We start from the raw sequence: 24,673 nt of genomic DNA, 5'->3' as shown, positions 1-24,673 counted from the left end.
CCCTGCACAGAGGCATGCCGTATTCAGTGATGGCCTGCAATGAGTGGGCACCATGCCAGGCTGCTAGCATGCATTGCCTTGTTTACTTCTCACAATGACTCCCTGATTTAAGTATTATGAAGCCACACTTGTAACAAACTCAATTAAACACCCTTCCTTCTGCCTGCTTGTGTAGCTCATATGATTTCAGGAGTGAACCTAGTCTCCTCTCTGGTATCTCCTCCAACTTTGCAGTGACTGACGCTCTCAGTGTTCAAAGCAAGCCATGCAGGCCCCAGCCACCAGGGCCCTCCTCGGCCTCTCCGAGTCTGCCAGGCCACTTCTCTCTGCCTGCCACCTGGGTGCCTGGCCCTCCTTCTCTGTCCTCCTCCCTCTAGGCCATCCCAAACCAGTCAGTCTTCAGTCAGATTTATATGTTGCTTTCTTAGATAGAACAGTATAACTCTTCTTTGTCTAAACCCAGGATGCCTTCCCTTTGTTATCCAAACAGGCTCATTATGGCATTTATTTTCCTTGGACAAAAAAAAAACAAGTTCTTTTTCGAAGATAGGTTCTGCCTTCTTTTCAGGCCAGTCAGGCTCACTGTGACCGGCATTTAAAAATAACTGCATGTGTGTGTGCATGCTCGTTATTGCTCTGTATGCTGCAAAACAAACATATAGTGCCGGATGACATCTAAGATTAAAACCAAGAGAACTAATAGGTGGGAAAGAAAATAAAGCAACTGATGTGATTTAAAATGGTAACCATACAATGTGCTATTTGTACGCTAACACATTCAAATGTAAATTACTCAAACTGACCCCCCAAAAAGTAGAAAACTTAAAAGAAAAAAGATCCTATGCAAAGGGCACATTGAGAAAAGTTTTAACGGAATTATTTATTTTTTAAAAGCCCCAAGTTAAGGTAAGTTAATGCTGAAATTTTCCAAGTACCAAGGAACAGAAGATTCCCATGCTTGTATAGTGGACAAGCTTTGGGATCAGAGGGCCTGAGTTTAAATCCTGGTTGACTGTGTACTAGTTGTATGACCTGGATGAGTTACTTCACCTCTCTGAATTTCAGTTTCCACAGGGAGTCAGGCAAGGAAGTAACCATGGTAAGACAGAGCTGTCAGGTGGGCTTTCTGTAGGAGCCGAGCTAGGTTGGATTTGATATATCAGAAGTGGTTACTGGAAGCCTTTCACATTCTCCATCGGACTCCTTACGATTAAGAGATGGACTTGCAAGATTCCTGGCCGAAGTTAGGATAGAGTCCATGCCATGGAAGTGCTGAGGATCCACAAGTCGTGTTTTTATTGCCAGCTATCCACAGCAATACTAAGTTCTACATGCAGTAGTCCATTTAATCCTCACAGCCACCCCAGGAGGCAGATGTTATTATCACCTTTATTTTAAAGATGAGAAAACCAAAGCAAAGTCAGTCACAGAGAGGGCCTCACCCAGGGTCACACAGCTATTAAATAGCAAAGCCAGGACCGGGACTCAGGTAGTCTGGCTCCAGAGCGCTCAACCACCCTAGTTTTCTGTGACTAGTGCCTTGCATCTGTAAAGCCTTTGATGACTGACAGTATGATGTCACGTACCTCTGCTGACTTGATCACTGCAACAGCCGGGTGTTCTTGCCTTTTAAAGGAGGAAACAGGCCTGGAGAGTTCTGAGGTGACTTACCCCAAGTCATGTGATCCCTTAGCTCTGGGCTCGGACCCTGCTGTCTTTCTTTATACCTGAGCACCCTGAGAGCCTCAGTTTTCTCATTCCTGGGCTGGGAATACTGATGCCTGGCCCATGGGGCTGGGTGAGGATGAAACAGGAAGGCACTCAGCGATTAGTGCTATTACTGTGATTATGATGATTGAATGGCTGCTAGTTTCCTTTGTCCTTCTTGAGCACAGGGACGCGTCTGACACTGATGCACGGTCTCTATCAATGCACCATCACACCAGGGCTGATGAGTGCTGGGCACAGTGGGCAGAGCGTGGGCCCTGCAGTCAATGCATCCAGGTCTCTGCCATCTCCCAAGTTGGTCCCACCCTCTGCAGTTAACCTTCTTGAAGCTCAGTTTTCTCATCTGTAAAATACGGATGATAGCATCTGCCTCACAGAATACTTGGGGGGATTAAATGAGCCGATGTATTTTGAAAGTGTCTGACTCAGAATATGCAGCAGCAAATATGACTTCCTTTCCCCTCATTGATTGTATTTTTCATGGACGAGAGCCATATTTTCTATCAAAAGCAGACGTATTGCAGGGCTCCTGTCATGTTTTTTCAGTAGGACTTTTCAAGGCTTGTCTGATCAGAAAGTGTTAACTGAGTACCTCCTGTGAGTGGATACAGAGGAAACATAAAATGTGGCCTCGCCTGGAGAGCCCTGTGACATTTCACCCGGACTAAATGGGATGGGGTCCTGGTGTAACCAGAGCTGCCTCTGCAGAGAGAGCTCACCTGAGAGCACCTAATTCTTGAGTCCTTTATTAGGCTTCTCTAGAGAAACAGAACCAATAGGAGGTAGACAAGTAGAAAGATAGATAGATAGATAGATAGATAGATAGATAGATAGATAGATAGAGGTTTATTATGAGAGCTTGGTTCATGCAATTATGGAGGCTGAGAAGTCCCAGGATCTCCTGTCTGCCAGGAGGCCCTGGAAAGCCAGTGACATAGTTTCTATCCAAGCCCTAAGGCCTGAGAATCAGGGGAGCCAGTGGTGTATGTCCCAGTCCGAGTTCAAAGACCTGAGAAGTGGGAGCTCTCATGTCCAAGGACAGGAGAAGATGGACCTCTCAGCTCAAGCAGAGAGCAAATTCACCCCCCTCCACCTTTTTGTTCTATCGAGACCCTAGCATGATGGGATTGCATGATGCCCTTCCACGTCAGCGAGGGCAATTCTCTCAGCTGCCAGAGCCAAACACTAACCTCTTCTGGAAACACCTTCCAAGACACACCCAGAAATAATGTTGCTCCAGCTATCTGGGCATCTCTTAGCCCAGGCAAGTTGACACATCAAACTAACCATCACAGGTCCCATCCCTGCAAGTCCCCAAATAAAGGACAGCTTTCAAGGAAATGTTTCCTTTCAGGTAAATAGAGAAATAACAATCCAGACAGCACTCCCACTCTGTTAGCTGCATATTAATCTGCAGGGACTAATATCATAACATAATTAGTATAGCAGTGCTCCCAGCTTAATTGAAAATGCTGCAATGAGGGGCAGTTAATGAGAAATGCAAGGTTTGATGATTCAAAACCACTGAGATTTAGCGGTTTCGTGGGTGTAGCGAGGAAGTGTTGGACTTATTTCCCTTTGCTATTCTCTTTGCACATCTGGACAGGAAGGGGTCTGAAAGGAATTCCTAGCAGTATGTATGGTTAGAGAACTTTGATTATCTGGAAGTCCCTCGGCTATTTGGAACGCGGCAGAGAGCCAGCGAAGCAGGAAACGGAAAAAAGCCTCTGAGCCGACAAAACACATTTCAATTTGGCTGTGCACCACAGTCTTTAGACTTTTCTGATAAGAAATGCTCTCAACCCACAGCCTATTTGTTTATGCTTACTGTGTACCAGAGTTTAATAAGCCAGGCGATCTGATTTCCCAAGCATTAGCAGAGTCACGGCAGTGCATGGCGGCAGTGGTGGGCGGGGCCTCTGGAGCTGCCTGTCGCTCCACCTGCCTCCCTGTTAGTTTAGTCACAAGTCAGCAGCCGTCTTCAAGGCACAGAGTATGATTCGAGCACAGGGGAGACACAGAGATGTAAGAATCTCTGCTCTTAAGGAGCTTACAGTTTGGGGGCAGATGGATGTTGTCTCAGTCAAGGTTCTTGGTTTCAGACAACAGAAACTATTCTGACTACTTTAAACAGAAAGGGATTTCATGTAGGATATTAGGTGGCCTGCAGACTTTTCATGAATCCAGGGACCCATGCGTGGATGCCACAGAACCAGAGAAGTGCCCAGCATAGCACTGGACTACTTTAATGGAATCTCCTTGGCTTCACTCTTTGGGACTCAAAACTCTAAGAACTAGGCAGTGGAATGAATCTATGCCACAGCTGTCCAGATAAACCAACACCTCTGCCGCTGTGCTCGTGGGAGGATCCGGTGCACCCGAGCACGGACACCACCTCCTGTAACAGCATCCGCCCTCCACAATCCTGTGGATGCATTTGCTCGCCTGGGACTAGACGCAAGGGAGTTATTTCCAGCCGTCTAGCCTCTGTGGGACAGAGAGGCACTCTGGAAGGGGCTGAGTTAGTGTTGAGAGAGCCAGTATTTGGTATCTGCTGCCGATGTGGCCAGATTATGAGTGTCCGGTGAGCCAAGCCCTGTCCTGGAGCCATGCTGCAAGGGCTCACGTGCTGTCGGACGTGAGCACGACAAAGTGAACACAAAGAAGTGACACCTGAGTGCTGACAGTCAGGAGGCGATCACAGCATGGGAAAGCGTAAGCGTGGGAACTTCAAAGGTGCACCGCCATGCCGGGGCTGTTCCATTTAGGAGCAAATAGCCCTGCAGAGGTAGTGGTCACACAGGGCATTGTGTAATAGAGCCCAGTAAAAAGGAGAGTGTGCATAATCCTCAGCCACCGAGGAAAGTTTAGACTGTGTCCAGGAGAGTTCGACTGGAGGGCAGGAGCGTCTCTCAAAGGCTTCTGAAGGATTTCTACAAATAACGATGTGCGTTTTCTCCTTACTGTTTGTGCTGAAGGACTGTGATGGGAGATGCAGGGACCCGTGTACTCTGGGTTATTAACCAGCACACGCCTTTGTTTCACAGGGTACCTGGTAACAGAGGCATCTCCAGGGGCCAGTACCATGTGAGCCTGGGACCCTGAGTCCCAAATGTCCTTCTTACAGGAGGAAGTCACCCCAAAATGCTTTCAGGAGCCCAGCCCACTGCTTAGAGGGCTGCCGCGGTTTCCTCGTAGGGACTGTAGGAATGGAGAGAGGGAAGAAGTTGAACCACAGAGGACATGAGGGGTCAAAGGCATTGATCTAAACTGGCAAATAAGTTCAGTTAAAAGAATTTTTTAAAAAGGTGCACATCCTAATTCTTATCTGGAGACTTCAGATAAATCCCTGAAAGCTAAAAGAAAGCACTGGAGAGGTGTTATAAGAAAAAGAGTAGTTCCCTCACAGCCATAGATTAGTGGTCAGGGTTTGAACATGACAAGCCCGATACAAACGTACATTGGTAAATTAATTTACATAGATAGATTGATGTATGTACATCTGTTAATATATAGAGGCCTATTTTTCCTCTCTCCTGGTCCAAATTTCTGCTCCCTTTTCTCTGCTTTCCCAAACTTTCCTGTCCTGAGTTCCATTTGGTCAATTCATTAATGAGATTATTACCAATATTGCTGTTATCACTAGTGTCATAATTAAGGTCCCCACCTCCCTACCTTGGATACCTACCATGTGTCAGGCCGCATGACTAGGGAGGATCGCATCAGGAACCTTTTGTCCCAGGTCCTAACCCTGCATCCCTTGCTTTGTACTGTACAGTGGGCCACTCAGCTGTGTGGAATTTAGTTAGAATGCTCGTCAGGGAAACTCGTGGTAGAATTTTTAGGCTTCTCCTCTTAGCACTATGGCAAGTCCCCCTGGCTTCACCGAGTCCCATGCCAGATATGTGGTTTCTGGAAAGCCTGATGCTTCAGCAGGTATTCCCTTCTTGCTTTGCCGCTGTCCCCGGGCCGACGGCCCTGCATCCAGGGGAAAAGCCCACGGTGGGCTCCTTCTGTGAGGATACAGGCAAATGCTTCATGGGTGCATGGTTTCTCTTTCTAAGAGAAGCACCAGCGTTGGGAAATAAACCCACCTCCATTCCCACGTAGCAATTATGTGCACAATTAAATTTCCAGCAGGTGTCACTTAAGAGGGTGAAACCCGTGAAGTGTTCAAATGAGAGCAGAAAGGAGCTCTGCGAACTCCAGGGAAAGCCACTCTCTGCAGAGGTGGAGGAGGCCAGCATAGGGACTGTCCTTGAGCATTTCCACACCCCCATCCCCGTGCTTTCCAAAAGCGATCTCATCCCAGCCTGAGGACAGGGTTCCCCTCCGCCTCCCGGGTGCAGAGGTTAGCAGGCCCTACTTGAGCCAGTGGAGCAACTGAGCTCAGCCCCGGCAGCGAACTGCCCCAAGCCCCCTAGCCAGGAGGAACTGACATGCGATGGCCATGCCCACACGGGACGCAGGTGCACAGCATCCAGTGTTGCATTGTAAGGCCATAGAGGCCAAACCTTCTCTTAGGTTTTTCTCCAGCTTTCGGGGTGTCCAGCACACAGGTACCTAAGAAGTACTTGACAGGCTCCTTTACAGCAGTTTTTACTCCATTGCTCAAATGATGAATGAAGTACTCAGCGGGAAAGAAGAACAAAGGGAAGAAAGTGCCAGGCAAATGCAAGCTTATTTAAATTGACATTTACAATAAAAAGTAGGTTGTATTGCCCTCACTTTACAAGTGAGGACATGGAGGCTCAGAGAAGTAAAGGGGCGTGCCCAAGGCTACTTGGCTAACGAGTAGCAAATCCCAAACCCATATTTGAACCTGACTCCAGCCCTGTGCTCTTTGCACTCCATCGAACAGCCTCCTTTGGCGTCCGTCACACGGCAGAATAGTGCATAGTCCCCTGGCAATGCCGTGTGGGAGGTGAGTTCTGGTCTGTCACTCTCTAATGCAGCCTCTTCCTTGACAGAGCCTCTTCCTTCTTGCTCACTGCAAGGTCCCCAGACCCCGGCTGGGTCAGAAGAGCCTTCTGTTTGCTGTAATCATGTAAACTCTGTCTTTGGGCCACCTTAATGAAGATTTGGCCCCTGGAGGTTCAGGAAGGGCCACCTGGAGGTGGGGTAAGAACGTGCTGGAACTCTGCTAGCGCAGGCATGCTTCCCTGCTGATGAAACCTGGCTCATCATCTCCTCTCCCCACCCACACCCCTGCCTATATGAAGTGACACAGCTGGGTCCCTGTCTTGCCTAAATGCATCACTCTCTGCCCCATCTGGAAACTAGCATTCGGCTTCCCCTCAGTGTCCCTCTCAACCTTTCCACACTGTCACTTGCCAGGCTCTAAAATGTCCATCTACCAGCGTTACTTGAATCCCCTGTACCTGTCCCATTCCTTTGCACCAGCCTCTTCACTGGTCTTCATATCTCCCTCTCTGCCCCCATCTTCTGTACAGGTATGGGTGACTGTGTCAAGCATATATTTTATCCATCCAACCAGCCACCCAACCTTCCATCCATCCAATAAATGACTGTGGAATATATGAGTATCTGCTGTGGGATGCAAAGTTCAGTGAGAAATGGTCCGGTCCACAGTGGTGGAGACCGATAAGTAACTACGTAACACTGCAGCTGAAGGGAAAGGAAAGCAGTGGTGTCTGACCCGGTCGGGCGGCCTCAGCGGAGGCTTCTGGAGGAGTTGGCGTGGGCTCGCGGCAACTGTGCACATGTGGGGAACTGCCAACACCTGGCAAGGCCCGAGGGAAGGGCGGTTGCTGGGAAGGCAGAGACCAAATCATGAAGTGCCGGGTTCTGTGGGTTTGGAATTTCATCCTGTCGCCAGTGAGATGCCATGGATGGCTTTCATCAGGGGAGTGCCACGGGCAGAGAGCTCCTACGCCGCCCTCCTGACCTCGCTGCGGTCTCCTGGGGAACGTCTGTCCAGGTTCTGAGCTCCACGCAGAGCTCTGATTTGGCTCCTTTTCTGGCTGACTGGGGTTCTACCTGAACATCACTTTTATTCTCCCAGACACTGCTCACCCATAAGAATTCTGAATCACACTTAGAGAAACTCCTTTCTATTCTCTCTCTGTTGTGGACACAATGTGTCTGGAATGTGAGTGCAATTCACCTGGCTCGTGCCCGCGGAGTGTGTGAAGAGCGAATTATTTCGAGGTGCACTCAGCAACTCCCGCCTCGCACATCTGCCCATCGTGCTGAAGGGCCTGGTAGGAGCAGGTCACAAACAGGCCGGATGCCTTCTCCTGCTTTTCTAATCATCTGTCAGAGAAATGGGAAACCCACTCGCCGCCACTGCCCGATGCAGAGGGGGTCAGCGCGCCGCACTGGGTTCAGAGGTAAGGAAGAGGCAGGGCCCAGGGTGTGGGCCACCGCGCGGGGTTTCTGCGCCGGGGGAATCCACCCCAGCTTGCACTCTTGGCCCTGCCTGGCTTTTTCTTGGTACCTCCTGCTGGCCTTTCACCACCTGAAATGGTCCCCTCACCAGCTTCTCTTGAGGGGCCCGTCCACGTTACTGTCTCTGCAGAAAGCATGACCCAGAACCTGAAGAACTGGGCTGGAGCCCTTGGCTCGTCTATGACCTTGGGCAAGGAACTTCCCCTCTCTCTAAGTTTGGGTTTCTTTATCCTATTGCACTCAGGGCTAATCCTCCCTGCCTAATTTAGGTTTCAGAGGTGGGTGAGTCCAATGAATTAACAGATGTGAAGATTTGTAATTGTCACAACTGTTCTGGGGCTAGGTATCATGATCCTTATCTTATAGATAAGGAAATGGGAAGCTCAGAGATGTTGAATAAGTTGCCCAGGGTCACACAGCTAGAAAGTGGATGCCCTGGATATAAGCCCCCTGCTGCTAGGAATCACGTCTAATTTTTCATCCAGTACCCCTGACGTTGTAGCTGGTGTATAGTAGGTGATAAATAAGTACCCTTCAATGACTGCCTCCAAAACATTATGACCTTTCCCCTACATCTCAGCCCTTTAAATAATATAATAACAAAAGGTTACTCATTTAGGTATAATGGTATTTTATTTTTTACTCTAACTTGTATTTCTTTGATTACTAGAGGAACTGAACATTTTCCCCATGTATGCATTCACTTAATATACTTCTTATATAACCTGCCCATGTCTGTTCTCAATTTATTTGCTGGGGTCCTGAATTTTTTCCCTCATCAATTTGCACCAGATCTTTATTGAATGGCTATTAACCCTCTCCTATCTTCCACGCTACAAATGTTTTTCCAGTTTGATGTCCTTTTTACTCTATTTCCTTTCTGTTATGCAGAATTATAAAATAAAATTAATTTCCACTCTTGTTAAGTTGTATAATCAGCATGCTAAATCCCCGGCCAAGGTTGGAATCAAGTTTCCCCAGGCGACACATGCCTCTTCCCCATGCCAGGGAGTCCGGTGGGCTGAAAGAAGCATCAAAGGCAGGCTGGATGTGTAGCCTAAGCCCAGGGGCTCTCACTAGGCAGCAAGAAGACAAATGTTTGGTACCATAAACATATGGTTGGCTTATATGTGTGTTTTCCTGTGCACACTTGAATTTGATCTTAGTCAAAAGACCCAGTGACTTGTCTTTAAAGCTCTACCTGGTAGTGTCCATCTCCCCACCCACTGCCTGTCTTATCTCTGTCATCATTGGCCGAATGTCACAGAGCTCAGAAAACATGAAGCCTGGGTTACTTGCTGCTGATGACAACAAAAATGCTTCCGTTTGGGCTTTACTTTTACAGAGCGCTTTGCTATCCACTTTTCAATAACTACTCACCATAACCCTTTAGCTGTGTTGTAAGTATTAATATTATTTTCATTATCTGGCGAAGGAACCGAGATTCAAAGAGGTTGTTCATGGTCCCAAAGCTGGTCACAGGCAGAGGCTGGATCCCTCTCCTTGGGTGGCAGAGCTGCGGTTGTTTTTTGCCTTATCGAGTGAGTTCTTGGGGACAGTCCTGACCACTCAGTAATGGAGCTGGGGCAGTGTTCAGGGTCAGAAATCCAGCTCTAGAAAGAGAAGGGCCTCACCACTGCTTAGAAACTCTAAGGTTCCAAGAAACTTCTGGAGAAGGTCATGCATAATGCTCTGTATGTCCCTTCCAGACACACGGAGATGCTCCTCCAGGGGGTGTGGGGTGGTGTCCTGAAAGGAGGACCAGTAGCTCATGATGACCAACATGTCCTGAAATGGTCCTCCAGGCATGGCTTAAATGCCAGCTTCTGTGTCCAGCCTTCCCTGGTTAAACAGGATCTGGTTCTGGCCCTTCCCCCAAAAGCTTACAGTTTACCTGGAGAAACGGGCACACCCAAACATCCATCAACAGTGTAGGAAATGCTCCAGCAGGGTCATTCCTTCCTCCAGCAAATATTAATGATTGAGCACCTGCTGTGTGCCAAGCACTGTCTCAGCGTAGCCGTAAATACAACAGACCAATATCACAAAGCTTCTATGTTGGCAGGGAGACAAAGGGTAGACAAGTTAATGAACACACACTGCCAGGTGCTGGAGGGCCCTTGGGGGCGGGGGTGGTAAGCAGGAAAGGAGTGGATGAGGCTGCATGGAGAGGACAGGCATCCATTCTGTCTGGAATGGTGGATCTAAGCAGGCTCCCCCAAAGGAGGCATGTTTGTGCTCGGCCCTGACTTGCAGGTGAAGGGAGGGATGGCATTTTTGGCAGAGGAAAGAGCAAAAGCATAGTCATGAAGATAAGAAAGGGTGTGGGCATGTTCGGGAAATTGCGAGCAAATCTTGTGTCACAAGAGAAAAGGGGAAGGAAAATTCAGGACTCGAGGCTGCAGAGGTCGGTTGTGGCAGGACTGTGAGGGTTCTGTGGTCCTCCAAGGGGCGAGGATACCAGTGACGGGTACAGATACCGCGGTGACCGCAGAACGTGTCTGCCATGGCTGCCTGCCTGAGCTGTTGGCCAGTGGCCCCAGCGGGGGTGTAGGCACAGCTTTTATAACCGAGAAATGGTTAAAAACCTAAGGGACACTTCCTCCCCAATAGTGTGTAACCCCAGTCTTACAGTGCGAAAAACATTAGACAAATTCCAATAGTGGGGCATCCTGCACAAACCTTTCCAGGGCTCCCTCAAACTGTCCATGTTATCAAAATCAAGGAAAGTCCGAAAAATTGTCACAGCCAAGAGGAGCTGTGACATGTGATGGACATGTGATGACTAAATGTAATCAGCCTAAGGACATGTAATGTGGTCATCTGCATGGGATTCTGGAACAGCAAAAGACATTAGGTAAACACAAGGAAATCCGAATAAACTGTGGACTTTACTTAAGAACAATGTATCACTACTGGTTCATTGATTGTAACAAACGAGCCATGCTAATATAAGGTGTTGACATGAGGGAAACTGGGTGCAGTGCATTGGGGAACTCTGTATAGTATCTTCATAATTTTCCTGTAAATCTATAAATGGTCCAAAAAGTTTTATTTTTTTTAAAAAATGAGACATTTTGTCATGAAAATTAGAAAAAAATAAAGTGGGGGAACATTTGTAACCTCCAAAGTTTCTTGGTTTTTCCCATCTCTGGAAAGGACTCTTTCTTTTCCAACTCCGTTTCTCCCCGACAAGTGTTCTCAGCGTCACGAAGGTGGGAACGTGCACATGTGTGTCTGTGTGTGTGGGCACCTGAGGTCCGAGGAGTGGGGGGGGGGCGCCGAGGTGGGGACCACGTCTGTGCTGGCGTCTCTGCGTCGGTTTCCTCTCTGGAATCAATAGAGGTTTCCTGGGAGGTGAGGTATGTGGCGGTTCATTAACAGCCCTGCTGTTCCACACCCGGTGGTCCTTTCAGTTCCGGGGGGAGCATGGGTCTGGGACACCTGGGTCAGTCAATAAAAGGCCACCTGTGACAAGGACCTGAGCAGAAGCAAAAAGCAAATGTGCCGTGGATCTCCGAGCGCCCTGCTCTGACGCTGGGAAGCCGGCCCACCACCCAGGAGCCTGGCTTGTGGGAGAGTTTGCGAGAGCCTCTGTCCCTACACTTATAGCGGGCCTCATTTTCCCTTTGTCTCTTTCTTAGTCCCGGCCTGTGTTTGTCTGTTTATAGACACTTTTTTTCACCTCCCAATTCTTCCTTACTAACAAAGGATGCCCTGTCTCTCAGCAGTCCCCGAAATGTCCTCTCATTGTATTCATGTCCCCATTCTCTCTCCATAAAGAATGACTTTCTCCACCCCTCTGAGTTTGGAAGGACCAACGCTAACCCTTTATGGTGTGCCTAGGTGTCCACACAGACAAGACCCAAATAAGCCACATCCCATTAAGCCTTAAATGTCTCACGGATCTACTGAGAGGCATCTTTCTCGGTCTCTCTCGGTTTCACTAAGCTCCTGGATCTCCCGCAGGGTCTCAGGACACCCTCACCAACCAGAGCGTTCTGAAGTTTCACAGCCGAGCTCCTTGGCACTCACTGAATTAATGATTGGCCTTTCACACATTGATTTATCACTGACAGCAAGAAAGTCACATCCAAGTTGGCTAGACTTATAGGAAAAAAAAAAACACAAAAAAACAAAAGCAAAGACATGACCATATGTGCCCACCCTCCCTCCAGGGCCACCTCTCCAGCTGCATGGGTGTCCCACCTATCACTTGTTCCTTCTGGGGCTCGGCTGCAGTGGTAGGTTCTCTAATGGGCTCCATCCCAGCCCAGGTACCCGCAGTCTTGGAGCATTCACTGTAGCGGGGGCTGCAGAGTGGCACTTCCGCCTACAGATTCTTTTCTATTCGAGTCCAGGCAGGAAAACAGAAACAGTCTAGGTCTTTCAATGGAGGGAATTTAACGTAGAGAATTGGTCACATAATTGGTGAAGCAGCCAAGACGCCAAGTAGCATGCATTTCGGCCTAGAAATCAACAACAGGGAACATCACCCCTAGGCTGGAGGAACAAAGAGGAGGTGATATTTCTAGATCCCAGAAGCTGGGGCAATCCAGCAGGAGCTAGAACTGTGATGCAGGGGGACTGTCAGGACCTGAAGCAGCAGAGGCTGTGTGGCCAGTGCCAGGGATGTTGTCCCAGACAAAGCCAGAGAAGAAAGAGATGCCCTTGCTGCTCTCTTCTCACCTCCAATCTTCTGCCAGGGCCTTTCGTTACCCAATCCTGCCCAGAAGCCAGTAAGCAAGGGAGCCTGAGAAATGTCATACTCGCTAAACAGATCAGAGTGGGGACGCGTGGGGAGTGGATCTGGGAACAAACAGACAAATGGCTGGCACGGCGTCCGATCAGTCTTCCCACCTCCACCCGCCCCCCTTTGTTCAAAGCTGAGCTGGCCCCCACCCCTTCCAGAAAACTCTGCTATTTTCTAATTTCTCTGATCAAGACAGCTGGCAGCTTGATAAAGGCATCATGTTTTTATACAATCTCCTGGATAAAAGACATGAAAAAAAAATCAAGATCCTTTCCTTTCAGGAGCAGGTGATGAACTTTGTCACACTCTGTCGTCGTTAAATCTCGCTGGTGTGTGTAAGTGCTGTCCCTAGTCCTTTGGAGAAGAGCAGTGTCTCTTTTCACATGTAGAATCTTCAAGGCATGAGGATTCTGTTCATTCTTACGCTGGTGCCAGCCCCAGGGGGTCACCGTACCTTGAACAATTATCTTCTGCTCTGTAGGACCCAGCGCGTGACCCATACCCCACTGTCCAGCCCACTCTGCGGTGGGGGCCTGTGTGCAGTGGTCATTCTGGGAGGCTGGCAGATTGCTTAGGGGCCTCGGCTCTAGTCTTACAATTAACCGGATCCAGCTTGCCTCCCTTCCATCGCCTTTCTCCCCCTCTGCTAGCCGGGCACCCCTGCTGCTGGCGTGGGAGCTCTGGACAGAGGCGAGTGTGGAAAGGCAAAGTCCAAGGACAGAGCAGAAGAAACAAAGGCTCCTAAGTTTGTGCGGCCAAGAAAATAACATAAAACATGAAGAGGGATTTGGCTGGGCCTTCTTGTTTTGTTTTGGAGCGTTTCAAGGGGCCAGGCATGCAGTTGTATTTGGATTAGGAAGAAAAGCATAACTGTGCAGAAGAAAATTCTTTTCAGATTTTATTCTGCCTGTTACTGGATTAAAGAAAACGCCAAGAGGATTAAACTGTGTGAATGTACGAAGGCCGTTGCAGCCAGACAGGAGGGACCCTGTCCCTCTCTTCAGGCACACGTTTGGACAGCGTTTGGAAGCAGTGGACGTGCTTGTCCACCAGTCTGCTAAATCTACTTGGAGCCATTCATGTTACTCCTTTTCTTAGCTTTCATGACAATGATAATTATTAAATACTAATAACAGTGTTCTTTAGGATGGTTGGTTTGAAGTGACAGAAACCTCCAAACCATAGCACTTAAACAGTGCTATGGTTTACAACTGTCTCATAGAATCCTAGAAGGAGTGAAACCTTCAGCCAGAGAAAAGGCAGAGATGGACTGGGCACAGTGGCTCATGTTTGTAATCCTAGCATTATGTGAGGCCAAAGCAGGAGGATTGCTGGAGGTCAGGAGTTCAAGACCAGCCTGAGCAAGAGTGAGACCCCATCTCTACTAAAAATAGAAAGAACTACCAGGGACTGGTGGCAAGTACCTGTAGTCCCAGCTACTTGGGAGACTAAGGCAAGAGGATCACTTGGGCCTGGGAGTTTGAGGCTGCAGTGAGCTGTGATGATACCATTGCACTCTACATGGGGTGACAGAGCAAGAATCTGTCTAAAAAAAAAAGAAAAAGAAAAGGCAGAGATGCAGTAGATTTGTGACTGGAGTTTTAATTCTGTTTAGGTTTGCCCTGTCCCTTTCTGCTGCCCCAGTCCGCCTTTCTTAGGCACGTGAGCGTCTTTCTCTCCTGCAGACCAGCTTTTCCCACCGTATGAGTTTCCCAGGGCTGACAAAAAAAAAGCCCCACATACTGAATGGCTTCAACAGCAGAAACTTACCGTCTTGCCGCCCCTGAGGCTGACGGTCTGAGATCGCGCTGTCAGCGGGCCGTGCTCCCTCTGCGGGAGCCAGGGCAGGGCCCGCTGCAGCCTCTGTCCTGGCTCCTGGTCGTTCCTTGGCTTGAGACAGAGGAACTCCGGCCCTCACGTGATGCTCTCCCCATGCACACGTCTGTCTCCTTGCCCGAGTTTCTCCCTTTTCACAAGGACCCCTGACATATTGGATTAGGGCCCGCCCTAACGGCATCATTTTAACTTGGTTACCCCTGGAAAGACCCTGTCAATGAGGCCCCATCCTGAGGTACTGGTGGCTTGGACTCCAGCATATCTTTTCTGGAGGACACAATTCAACCCATAGCACCCACGGGGCCACCCATAGCTCTCAGTGTTCACGTCTTACAATTTTCACTACTTTCTTTTTCACTTTCGGTTTTCAAAACTCCCAGGGAAGAATTCCAACTGGTCCATCTTTGCTCAGGGTCTGGTCTCCTCAAGGGGAGCAATGGGGCCAGGACTGTGTTACCCCAGCTGTGTCAAGGTGCCCGGCACTGAGCCAGTCACGGATGGCAGGGAGACAGGGCCCTTGAAGACTCTGACAGTTCTCACAGCACCCATGTGCCTGTCATCGGCTAATTAATGCTGGGGACAAGTCAGCCCCCAAATCATAGTGGCTTTATAACAGCAAAGGGTTCCTTCTGTCTCTGTGGGCAGTCGAGGTGGTGGTGGCGGGTGAGTTCTGCTCAATAGAGTCCGCAGGGACCCCAGGCTGACAAACCATCCCAGCTGTGCTGAAGGAAAGTTCTGGAGGGTCTTGTGTTGGCAACAAAGGCTTCCACCTGGAAATGGTACACTTTTGTGCACAACTCAGTGACCACAGGTAGTGACATGCGTGGGCAACCCCTCCGTGCTCCGGGAAAATAGAGAGCTGGAAGTAAGTGGCACCGGCATGATGACTCTCACAACCTAGTGGTCCTAGTGGTGGGAGCAGTGGAAGGGGGTTCCCAGGAGGAGGGGGTGCTTCACCAGGACAAGACAGGTGCCACACAGGAAACCTGCTGGTGGGGGGTGCTACGGGGGTGCCCAGGCCAGGGGAAGAGCAGAGAAGACAAAAACACTTCAGTGTGCCTGGAGCTTACAGGGTCTCAGGTGAGCGTGGCCGGGGACAATGCCAGAACGGTGGCCAGGCAGGACAGTGATGAGAGCTTCTTGCTCTAGGGGAGAGTTTGGATTTTGTGCCAAATACAAGGGGGGAGCAGTGAGAGCTTCAAGCCAGGAAGAGCAGGGTGAGGTTTGCGTTTTCGAAACAGCGCTGGCCACGTGTAGGAAGGAGACAGAGAGCGCTGGGCCCGGGCAGAGCTCAGCCTACCCCTGGGACTTGGTGGTAGAATCGGCGAGCCTGGCAGGAGTGCAGTCAGATTCGCTGGGTACGACAACAGAGGTGGCTTCGTGGAAAGCTGCCATCTGCGTTGCCTCCTGAAGGGTAGACAAAGGAGGGTGTGGTGGCCGTGGCAGGAGCAGGATGGAGGGCTCTGCAGGCTGAGGACACTGCCCGGAGGTCTGGCAGGCCCCCTGTGCTTGTGCACTAGAGTTCGTGTTTGTCCTGCACTTTCCATTCCCAGAATTTTTGATGGTGTACTTGGAGGGCTTAAAGGTGGACAACAGTTAAATAAAAGCAAGTTTCAGGAAATGGATAAAACTCTCCGCAGATGCCACAAAGTTCATCAGGTTGCTTATTAGCACTTGTGGCCATCTGAGAACCGTTTCCTCCCCTTGCAAGCACGTCCTGTGAGGCCACTGTCATAGGCAGAGTTCTGCACATCTCGTGCACGTCCGACCTTTCTCTGGTGAGAGCCCAGTGTCTCCCGCCCTGCCCCCAGGCGCTGGCGTGCTGGCGCACCCTCCCCACCTGTCCCACTCGTCCCCTGCTCTGGCAGACGCCCCTGCGGGATAGCACAGGGTGCTCAGTCGTCTCCAAGGTAAGGCTGCGCGTGGTTCGGATTTTGGCAGCACACCTATGAAGGATTCATGGGCCATAGTGCACCATGGCTGTGACTGAGAACCACGTGTACGTACACAGAGAAAGAACCACAAGAGAGAATCTCGAGTGGAAACTAGGCCAGAAATGGCGAGTGAGCTCTGCCCGGCTTCCCTGCCCGGGTTGAGGCAAACAGACACGTCCCCGCCAGGACATGTCCGGAGCTGGCTGGCTCAACCCACAGAGGACCAGTTAAGAAAAGTTTTTCGGGCCTTCATGAATGAGGACTCCCAGTTAAAAATTCATAGGAAGATTACATAAAACCATCTGCTGCCTTTATTTCCCCCTGTGTGCATTAAAAACGTGCAGCTGCTCAGCACGAAACGCTCCATCGCACCACGTGGCCCCCGGGCTGGTCCTCGGCGCTCAGGGCGGAGAGGGGGCCAGGTGGGAGGGAGGTGGGGGGAGCACGCACAGGGATTTCCACCTGGATCTGAGCGTCTAGAGCAGGGCCTACCAGATTTTTCCACCCCGTTGGCGTGTGCTCTGAAGGAGGTGCCATTCTGTGTATGCAGTTGAGTTTCTCGGTGAGTTTGTGTGTGGGTGTGTATGTGTGTGGCTTTTTCTTTTTAATCTGAAAATTGTTCTTTGAGTCCACAAGCAGCAGCTGCAGCTGCCATAATTAAAATGAAATAACCTGCTTCCTTCAGTCCTTAGGGAGAAAGGCTTTAAAAAAAAATCCATATTCTAAATGGACTCAGGAATGGTGAATCTTCTCTCCCCATTTGCTTGCAACAAGTTTTACGGCTTTGCTTTTCTCTGGAGTCAGAAGCAGAGACGGGAATTAACCTTTGCTGACTGTGCACCCTGACCCCAGGCACTATGCTTCTTTGTTCCAGATTCACAGCCAGGATTTGAACACAATTTTGATGCTTCCTTTCTTTCTCCTCCACCATGCCCCCCTTCCGATGCCTTATTGGACCCCAGTTCTCTCTCACCTTGGTCTGATTCTGTCCAGAGACCTGGAAGCATTGGTATTATTAAGATGTTACTGAATATGTTGGCACATATAATTGGCTTGGATTAGAAACCAAAGCTCTTAGCAAAGTAACAAGGTGAATTATTCCACGCTAATGATATACATGATAATGAAATGGTTTTCAGTGAAGGTATTGCTTAAAGTCAGTCTTTAAACCAGGCTGGGAATGTAAAAATCCCAGAAGATCTGCAGATTCCGTCGTTTGTTTGGTTCTTAAAATAAGGTAGCTGTGTGCTGGGAGTTGAAGACACAGCGGTCACTCTCTTCAAGGAGCTCCTAGATGTAGAGACAAATAATTAGAAGACACTGGTCATAAGGACTAGCTCAAGGGTATGGACAACTTGCTGCAGTTTCAGCATGTTTCTCTCCAAAAGTTCATTTCTTCAATTGGTAACTTTTTGAGGGGAAAACAACCTCATTGAGAAAGCAGTGCCCAGAATGTTGCATATAAAAAGACAAAAAGAAATTAGTATACGTTATTATGTGTGTACTAAGGGCCTGGTAGGTATTTAGCCTCTGTTATCCATTATTTTCATTCCCATTTAATAATAAGCAAACCCAAGGAGCTCAGTGATCTGGCCACTGGGTGAGGTGGGATTCAGCCCCCTCTCTCCCCCACTCTGCTTCCCAAGCCCTTGCTTTTGCCACTGTGCTGGGCTTCCTCTCAGAAAACCTGCACCCTTGATTGTCATGTACATGGCACAGCTCTCACTGTGTCCCATGGTTAGAATGAGGAAATACCCCCCCCTCAAACTAGTTTTAATGGCAGGCATCTTGATGGGAGTGATTCGGGATCATCACCTCCGGGTGGCAGGTGCAATGATCCAGTTCCGAGTGCACTAAGAGTCCTCCGGGTGGGCAAGTCCGCTCAGATCATAGAAAGTGCTGGGTTTCCCCCTGGCAGTCTGCATGGCCCCAGCAGATTCCTGGGTATCCAAAAGATGTCCCCCTGGGATTCTGTGTCCACTGCTCCTCTTACCACGGCTTAGCTAAGAATGGAAAGGCAAAAAGCAAGCACTTCTTGCCAGGGAAGAGGGTGCTTTCCTGCTGCCTTTGGAATTCTCTGCAAGAGAATGCAGTCAGAGTTGTTTGGAACCCAACGCAAGGCATCGTCTTATCTCCTTGATCTGTGGTCACTTTGGGGGAATCTAACAGCAGCAAAGGCAGGTGCTTTGCACTTAACTCCACCTGGACCCTCCTGAAAGGCAGCCCAGGAAACACACTGCACAAACCCGGCCGTCAGGAGATGCACTGGGAGCGGAAAGACAGTGGTGTCAGGCACACAGGTGCCATGCACAAGGTCACTTCGTGCTTTGTGGCTCACCCAGAAAGGAAAAGAACAGAGTTTGGATCTTGTCCCCTCGCTTCCTGGCTGGGGCAAGCAGCTTAGATTCCCCAAAGCCTCCTTTCTTCATCTGCAGGTGTGAAAGGATGATGCTTCCCTCCTGTAGTTGTTGAGAAGGTTAAATGAGATCAAAGCACCTAACAGCCTTCCCAATGCCTGGCACACAAATAAATAGCAGCTTCCTGCCCCAGCTGCCTCCTCTTCCAACTCACATTGTACAAGGCTTACAAGTTCATCTTCCTGTAGCAGATCTCCAATTGCGTCTCATCTCTGCTCAACAGCCCTCGATGGCTCCCGATTACGCACTGAATAATGGCCACATTCCCTAGCCTGGCATTCAGGGCCCTGCCTGTTGAGGCCCACGTCCCCTGTCAGGTGTGTTGTCCTCCACTTCCCTCCGCACAGCCCCCACACTCTGGAAAGCTGAGCGACACACTCATTCTTCATCATGCTTTCTCCCCCCATGCCTCTCTGCTCCCTCATACGGAGCACCTGCCCTGCCCCCATGCCAGCCCATCAACACTGTCTATTGCAAGGCTGAGCTTAAATGGCACTTTGTCCAGTGAGTCCTCCAGGCCTCTAAGCCAAGGTGCTGTCTGCAGCCTGTGTCTGCTCACTAGGATTTATCTGCATCTCTCTTACAAAAATGCCACTGTCTGTCCTGCTTAGCAGCCGACTGGTGCCGGGCCCACAGTGCACACTCTCCAATGGTCTGAGGGACAGTAAATTGGCCCCCTGTTTAAAAAGTTTGAGGACCCCTGCCCTAATCCTCTCCTAACTGAATTTCCCCGTAATGGAATGCTAGCGTGTAAATACTTGTAAAACCTTTCCAGCAACACATGAGTATTTTGGTTTCAGTAACTGTCATTGTGTTGCTTACTAGAGGTACTTTGAAAAAGAAGGGATTTGGGGATGGGATTTAAAAAGGAAATAAACAGACTGAAGACAAGGAGATGAGGTTTTCCCTGCCGCCTTGGCAGAGCCAAGGCAGGAGAGGAGTCAGAACTGTGGTTGTGCAAGTGTGCCAAGCGGGGAGGGGTCACACGGCATAGGCAAGAAGCCAAAGCACGGGCTTTGGCCTGCGGCTATGGGGTTGAGGGGGGACAGTGGAATCTCATGACCCAGCCAAAGGACAGGGAAAGATCTTGAGTGTTTCATCCAAGCATCAAAGAGGGAAGTCACTGCATATGCCTAGGACCCCAGCAGACACCCTGGGGGCAAAGCCACCAGCTCTGAGTCCTGAAATCCACAAGGCACTGGGCACTCAGGGAGCGGCTCAGACACAGGAGAAAGCGCCTCTGGCCTTGCCCATTGCTACAGCCAAGCAAGACAATTTCCTGCTCTCTTTGAACTTGGGGGATAAACCTCTAATGAGCAGGGCATGGTAAATAGAAATCAAAGGCTCAGTAGCCATTATTGCCTATTTGTGATGCATAAAATGATAGGCATATTCCCACTAAGTGTATTACCTACTTTTTGTCTTAGTGGACATAATATGATTGATAAGGACTTTCCTAGGTCTACCTCCAAACTGTGTCTTATTAACTCTGCTTGGGCCATTAGGTCTTCTCCCCTGGGGTGTTCAGGAGCCTGACTCCCAAGGGCAGGCAAGGGCAGAGCCCACCCAATGAAGTTACTCTTTGTTTAGAATAATGAGAATTTACAATAAAGAAACATATGGAATGCAGGTGAAGCTAACAGAATTTTATAATTAGAAGAACTTTATTTTTAATAGGAATTGCCAGCAATTCATCACCTTATAATGACAATAATGTGTTCTTAGCTAAGTTCCTAGATATATTTTACAAATATGTACTCAGGAACTTCTCAAATAATGGCTTTTTTTTTGGTTTGGTTTTGTTTTACCTCAAATCCCTAAGTGTATGCTTCATGCCTTATTCTTTAACCTAGTGGGTCTTTGTGTAAAAAGGCATTTTGCAGTATTCTCGGTAGTGGAGCGTGGAGCAGGGGAAATCCACGGACCTTGAGTCTCTGAGGGCCTGGGTTCAAATCCTGTTCCTCCTCCTCAATAATCTAATGTAAATGACTTTCAGCCTCCCCATACCTTTGTATTGAGCAGAATAGGGTTTCTTTTATTCATTGAAAAGCCTTTATTGCGTGCAGGTGTCTACTTAGGCCCTGGAGATGCTGAGATGAATCAAATTCATAGTCAGAATTCTAGGGGCAAAAGGGACCTTGCATGTTGCCCAGTTCGGAGTTTTCGTCTTTCAGATGAGGAAAATGAGGGTCAGAGAGGGCAAGTGATTTGCCAGAAGCTGCAATAAGTAGTAGAGCCAGAACCAGAATTCTTTTCCGTCAGGACCTCTGCCCAGGTGACCCCAACACTCCCATGTGGTCTATTACAGGGAAGATTGGCCCATTTCACAGAGCAAGTTGCTATTATAGAATACCATGGACCGGGTCATTTATAGAGAAAAGGAATGTAGCGAGCCCACAGTTCTGGAGGCTGGGACGTCCGAAAGCATGGCACTGGCATCTGGGGACGGCTTCCTGCTGCTTCATCTCATGGCAGACACGCAGCAGGACAAGCGAGCATGTGCCAGAGAGACAGGCACAAGGGGCCAGGCTCCCTTTATCACAGGCCTGCTCCTGCGGTGACATCATTAATGTATTCACGAGGGTGGGGCCCTCACAGCCAAGCCCCTCCCATCAGGCTCCACTTCCCAACACTACCACTTTGAGGCATTAAGTTTCCAACAATTAAACTTTTGGGGACACACTCAAACCATAGCAGCAAGACACTAAGGTTCAGAGAGGACAAGTGGCTTACTTATTTTCCTGGTGAATCAGTGACAGAACTGTCACGGAGGTCACTGGTCCTAGCCCTCAGCCCTGTGCTCCATTCCTCATCTACTCCCATCACGGCGCGCAGGCAATTCATTGTTCATAACACTCTGAGTTCTGACTCTGCTCCAAGCCTCTGCCGGGCACCTGGGTTTGCCCAGGTCTTTGCAGTGCTTGCAATTGCAGGGTTTGTTCTACTCGAGGAAACACACATATAAACAATGACTAAGACAAGACCATCACTCCTATTGCACAAGTTGAGACCGGAGAACGGAGGAAGGCGCATCTGAGCCTCCCAGGAAAGCTGCATAGAAGTGTTTGTGTGGGATTTGCAGGGTGTTTAAAATCCTACTTGTTTCTCGTCATTGCTGTGGGACAAGCACGAGCCTTATTTCCCCATGGTGTGCGTTTGCAATTACTGCTGGAGACGGGTCTGGGAAAAAGGGTTGGGGCATCTTGCCACCTTGCTCAGCTGGATCTCTGCTTTGTGCTTCAACAGAAAGGATCCCTCCCCGTCCTCCAGGATCCAATGGCCTTGGAGAGAGGGCTGCAGGGCCCACGGACACTGCTGACTCTTCAGAACGTGCTGACATGGAGCCAGGTCAGTCCCCTTGTTTTGTTCTGCCTTTCTGTCACTAGCTGCAAACCTGTGGCCTGGATGGGAAATGCCATTTGGACTCTGGAATCATGCATATTTTTTGGTTGAAAGCTTTTGCCACGAGGCAGCCCAGGAAGTGGAGGAGGTCAGGCCAGAGTGAAGGTGGGCTGCTCAGGGGCAGGTGCAGTAGGACTGGTGGGTGGCAAAGGCTGCTGGAAACTAAGCTGGCAGCTGGCGTGGTGGGAGGGGACAAGGCCTGGGCATCTAGTAGGGCTGTGCTGACAGTGCTGGCGGCAAGGAGGCCACAGGCAGCTCCGGGACTACAGAGGCCGCAGTGGTGATCAGGGTGATTCTGGGGGCCAGGAGTCTGGCGGCTACCTCTGGAGCTGAGCTGGAGTGAGATCAGAGGCCTACTTGGGAATGGGGGATGGGGAGGTGAGGGGACAGCTGCCCAGGAGGCAGGAGGTCCAGTGGCCAAGTCCTGCAGCCAGGATGGCTCTCTGGAAGCTTTTCCTCATATTGCTGTGCAGAAGAGCAATGATAGGAACAGCAGAAACTCCTGGATCGTGTGGGCAAAGGAGAACGATGTTTCGAATAGAGAAGGAGCGTGGCTCAGAGAGGGGTGGGATTATCAACGGAGGCTGCCATGGTGAGGGAGGCCAAGGAAGCAGAGGAAGGGGCCGGGACAGGGGAAGTGAGCCCTTTATGGAAAACCTACTGCAAACCTACTAGGTACCAAGGGTTCCAAGAACTTTTTCTTATCCTGAGAGCGATCTTGGAAGTTAGAAGAATAAATCTTGTTGGTTCCGTTATGCTGCAGGAATGACTGAACTCCACGATCCCAGTGGCTTCACATAGCAAAGGTTTATTTCTTGCTCACGCCCGTGTCTACCCAAGGCTGATGGAGGGCTCTGCTCCCCTGGTGACTCAGGGACCAGGCTGATGAAAGCTCGGCCTCATTTTAGGGATATTTCCTGGAATAGGTGGCCACCTTGGTCTCTACAGCAGGGGAAGAAATCGCTGGAAGGTTGAGCATTGGCTCTTAAATGTTTTGGTCCCAAAGTGACATACAATCCATGGGCTAGAATTAGCCCCATGGTCCCGCCTGATTTCTAGGGTTCTGGGAAATGTGGAAAGACATGGATATTTGGAGAGCAGTAACTGCCTCTGCCACAGTAGACATTATTATTTCCATTTTACGGGTAAGGATTGAGGCTCAGAGAAATTGTCTTGTCAAGGTCTCCCAAATAAGAAGTGCTGTACATAGCCTCTGACTCAGTCATTTGCCTAGTCATTCAACGAAAACATAGTGAGCACTTACAACAGCCCAGCAGCCTGCTGCGCTCTGGGGATATTACAAGGAGCAAAAACAAAAGTAGCCTCTGCTCTTGCCCTGAAAAATGTACAGCTACAGACTGAGATTAAATGTCCTGCAGTAGAGACGTGGTTCTCTAAGGAGATCCAGAAAGATGTTTTGCTCTTCATATAGAGGGACAGGTAAAATGCGTAGCATTTACTGAGGCTTTGTGCCCAGTACTTGATTTGTGCATGTCGTGTGGCTCTCATAACCCCAGGGAGTGGTTCTTACAACCCCATTTTTAAGATAAGAAAACTGAGATTCACACATAAGGTAGGATAAAAGCTGAGGGTAAACTCTTCAGGCCCAGCCAGGCTCACTTGCAAATGATGCCGTGAAAGTTAAAATAAAAAGGTCATCGAATCTGGTCCCCCACAGGAAGTGTGGTCTCCTCTTCCCCCGATAGGTCCCCCGTCCCAGGCCGTCCTGTCCCCGCTCCCCAGCCCCTGCTGTGCTGTGCAGCATGAACACAGCTGCAGCTCTGACAGGCGCCTGGTGGAGCCAGAGACTGGGCTGCTCGTTCCACGCTGGTGCCGCCCACACAGCTGGGCCCACAGCGAGGCTGGTTGAACTCATCTAAATAGAAGGAAGAAAGACATTTTGCAGAAGTACCAGGTAGCAGGATCTGAGTCTGGCAGGATGGGGTAGAATCTGAGCGTCGGTATGGGTGGATTCTTCTGTCTGAAATGTTCTCCCTTTTCTCTCCATTTGCCATCATCCCTCCCCTTGTGCTCCGAGCTGTCTACACTGACCCAATCACCTCTCCCCCTTCCTCAGCACTCGTGACCCATCCTCTGTCCCCACACTGGGGCGAGCACTGTCTCAGACTTGGATTATCGCAGTCACATCTCGCTGGGCTCTGCGGCCACCACGGAGGGCCTGGGCACCAGAG

At 49.6% G+C, this 24,673-nt stretch overlaps 1 protein-coding gene across 8 annotated transcripts in view; it reads left to right on the top strand.

Moving 5' to 3' along the window:
- LOC142870624 (teneurin-4-like) overlaps positions 1–24,673 on the top strand; it is a 2,325,019-nt gene that overhangs the window by 2,089,015 nt on the left and 211,331 nt on the right. For all 8 annotated transcript variants that reach the window (XM_076002352.1, XM_076002347.1, XM_076002349.1 and 5 more), the window contains one exon: positions 22,326–22,427. In XM_076002352.1, the coding sequence (XP_075858467.1) occupies positions 22,418–22,427 (10 nt within the window). In that variant the 5' untranslated portion in view covers positions 22,326–22,417. The remainder of the gene's footprint in view (positions 1–22,325; positions 22,428–24,673) is intronic.

This window comes from Microcebus murinus, chromosome 4 (genome assembly GCF_040939455.1).
Source record: "Microcebus murinus isolate Inina chromosome 4, M.murinus_Inina_mat1.0, whole genome shotgun sequence".
Taxonomy (NCBI): domain Eukaryota; kingdom Metazoa; phylum Chordata; class Mammalia; order Primates; family Cheirogaleidae; genus Microcebus; species Microcebus murinus.
The sequence above is the reverse complement of the archived record's forward strand: the minus strand, read 5'-3'. Positions and strand labels throughout refer to the sequence as shown.